Source organism: Tupaia chinensis, unplaced genomic scaffold (assembly GCF_000334495.1).
Source record: "Tupaia chinensis unplaced genomic scaffold, TupChi_1.0 Scaffold143624_1, whole genome shotgun sequence".
In the NCBI taxonomy this organism is placed as follows: Eukaryota; Metazoa; Chordata; class Mammalia; order Scandentia; family Tupaiidae; genus Tupaia; species Tupaia belangeri.
Genome location: NW_006203472.1, coordinates 563370 through 565927, shown reverse-complemented (window position 1 = coordinate 565927; position 2558 = coordinate 563370). Strand labels below are relative to the sequence as shown.

Here is a 2558-nt window from a genome sequence, read left to right as displayed (position 1 = left end):
TCCCCGGGTCTTTCTGGCTTGCTCTTCCTCCCGCCCCAGCCCGCCGCCTCCACCTCCCCGCAGCCGCCTCCACCTCCCCGCAGCCGCTGCGCCCAGGAGAGCACAGGCCCAGCGCAACCCTGATGACCTTCACCAGCAGCGAGCTGCCGCTTCGCCCCGCCAGACCCAGTGCGGCGTCCGCACCCAGTCCCCAGGCAGCCGGGGCCCTGCAGCCTTACGCCGTCCTCGGGGTCTCCGGCCTCAGCTGCCCGCAGCTCTCTGTGGGGCGCCCCGCCAGACCCAGTGCGGCGTCCGCACCCAGTCCCCAGGCAGCCGGGGCCCTGCAGCCTTACGCCGTCCTCGGGGTCTCCGGCCTCAGCTGCCCGCAGCTCTCTGTGGGACGACACGGGTGGCAACCGCGGATGCGGAGAGGAGAGCTAAGGAGTTTCCCACAACGCACCGCTCCCTGGCGCAGGACGTGGGGGACCAGCGCGGGGCGGGGACAGGCCGCAGCGAATGGGCCCTGCGCCTCACGCAGCGCCAGCCCCGCCCAGGCCCCAGTGCTCCGCCCAGCTCGGGGCTCTAAGGTCCCCAGACAGCTCTGCGCTGGATCAGAAGGGAGGCTGGGGCTGCTCTTTCCAAGGCGCATCCCAGCCTGGGGTGGCAGTATGGGGCCTTTGACCCAGGGCCCCCCCCAGGTCAACAGGTGGGTGGGCGGGTGTGAACCTAGGCCTGCAGGGGGAGGGGAGCAGGTTGTGGGGAGAAGGGCTACCCTCTCCCCCACCCCCAAACAGACACCCAGAACAAGGCGTCTACTTAGAATATTTATTTATCCTCTTACATGACAAGACACAAAAAGTTACAACTTTTTAAAACTCTTCAAAAGAAAAAAAAATAGAATTCTGTAAGCAGCAGCAGCAGCTTCCAGGGTACAGACGTGGTGGGAGGGAGCAGCTCCCAGGAACCGTGAGCTGGGGGCCCAGACCGGAGCCCGGGTAGTGTCACTGGGAAGGGGCCTCTGCGGAGAAGGCCCAGATTGGGGACACAGCACCGGCACGCCAGGACCAGTCACCGACAGGGCACGGCGGGGACAGGGCAGGGGGAGCCCGCCTCGGCCCAACATTGACGGAGTGTGTCAGGGCCTTATGTCAGGGGCCCTGGGAGGGCTTCTGTGGGGGCAGAGCAGGTGCCCTGAGGCTCCGTCCTGGTCCTCATGCCTGCCCTTCACCCTGACCAATGCCAGCCCAGGGGTGGGAGGCGCGGAGGAGTCTGCTGAGGGTGCAACAAGAGGGGCCAGGCTGGAGAGGAAGTTTCTGGACGGGGTCAGCAGAGAGCTTGGGGTGCACACATACAGTGCCTGGCCACATGGGAAAGGGCAGCAGCCCTCCCACGGCCCCATCCCGAGGGGCCAGGCCAGCTGAGGGCTGGTGGGCACGACCCGCTCCCCACAACACACACAGGCAGACTTGACAATCTGGGCTCCAGCCTGGTGAGGGGCTGAGGGGCCCCAGAGGTCCCGTAGTGGGGATGGGGCTTGCCCTGGGGACTGAGTGACCCACCCAGGATTGACTCCTAACTTAACATTAGGCGCAGGGGACCTCAGTCTTCCTGCAAGGCTGGCCGGGGAGGTGGAGCTGGGTCCTGGCCAAGGCGAGCAGAGCAGCAGGAGGATGGACCAACGGACGGATGGAAGGACTGAGAGCCCCTTGGGCTCGGCAGGTTCAATAAATAGCTTGTGCGGGGTCCCCTTTGTAGACCAGAGAGCCTCAAGAGAGGGAGGACCTGCCCGCCCGCCCGGTCCTGGCCCAGGGGCCCCCAGCCCAGAGACCAGCTCTGGCCCTGGGGGAATTCGGCCGGGGCAGGGCTGGGATAGGGGCTGGCTTGAGGAATGTAAAGACTTCTGCATTCTCTACATAAATAAGACGTTGATCCCAATAGTCGTGCAGGCAGGACCCGGTGGGAGCCCGCACGTGCACCACTCCTGTGGACTCTGCGCCGCCTCCCGGCTTCCCTGGCGGTGGGGGAGGCTGGGAAAAAGATCTTCCTTCCGGCGGCCCCGGCTGGCCGCCCTGCTCTGGCCCCACTCCGGCCCTGCCCAGCTGGCCAGGTGGGGCAGCGCTGGTCTCAGGCCTGGGGGCCCTGCAGCAGCCCAAGCAGGGACTCAGCAATGCCCAGGAAGTAGACCACCTGGGCAATGCCGAACAGCGGCGCGATGACGAGGGCGCGGCAGTAGGCCCCCTTCAGGAAGGCCGAAGGGCCCTCGTGCTGCAAGATCTTCCTGCAGGAGAGAGGACGGTCAGCAGCAGCGGCCGGCCCCCACCCACCCCTCCATGTCCCAGGGAGCCTGGCCCACCTGGCACAGTCCAGAAACCCTGAGTAGGTGTCCTCGTTGACGCCGCGCTGAAGTGACTGGAGCCGCGTCTTCACCACTACAAGGGGCACGTGGGCCAGTCTGAGCGCCCCGACTCTTGTGTGCGCCTGCCCCCCGCCCCAGGCCCCACCTCGGGCCCAGCCCTGGCACTGACCATCCCAGGGGTTGACGGCCACGGCGGGCGGAGCGGCCGCCCACCCAGACGGCA

General features: G+C 66.9%; 2 protein-coding genes across 3 annotated transcripts in view; both read right to left on the bottom strand.

Moving 5' to 3' along the window:
* Positions 1 to 468, bottom strand: part of CEND1 (cell cycle exit and neuronal differentiation 1) — an 8511-nt gene extending 8043 nt beyond the window's left edge. The window contains exon 1 of one of the 2 annotated variants that reach the window (XM_006164421.2): positions 333 to 468. The gene's annotated coding sequence lies outside the window, so the exon portion shown is untranslated. Of the gene's footprint in view, positions 1 to 218; positions 274 to 332 lie in introns of those variants that run through there. The other variant, XM_006164422.3, reaches the window with a different exon arrangement.
* Positions 469 to 789: 321 nt separating this feature from the next.
* SLC25A22 (solute carrier family 25 member 22) overlaps positions 790 to 2558 on the bottom strand; it is a 4781-nt gene continuing 3012 nt past the window's right edge. The window contains exons 8-10 of the mRNA XM_027766668.1: positions 2505 to 2531; positions 2333 to 2408; positions 790 to 2257 (exon numbers count right to left, since the gene is read on the bottom strand). Coding sequence (XP_027622469.1) covers positions 2104 to 2257; positions 2333 to 2408; positions 2505 to 2531 — 257 coding nt within the window. The 3' untranslated portion in view covers positions 790 to 2103. The remainder of the gene's footprint in view (positions 2258 to 2332; positions 2409 to 2504; positions 2532 to 2558) is intronic.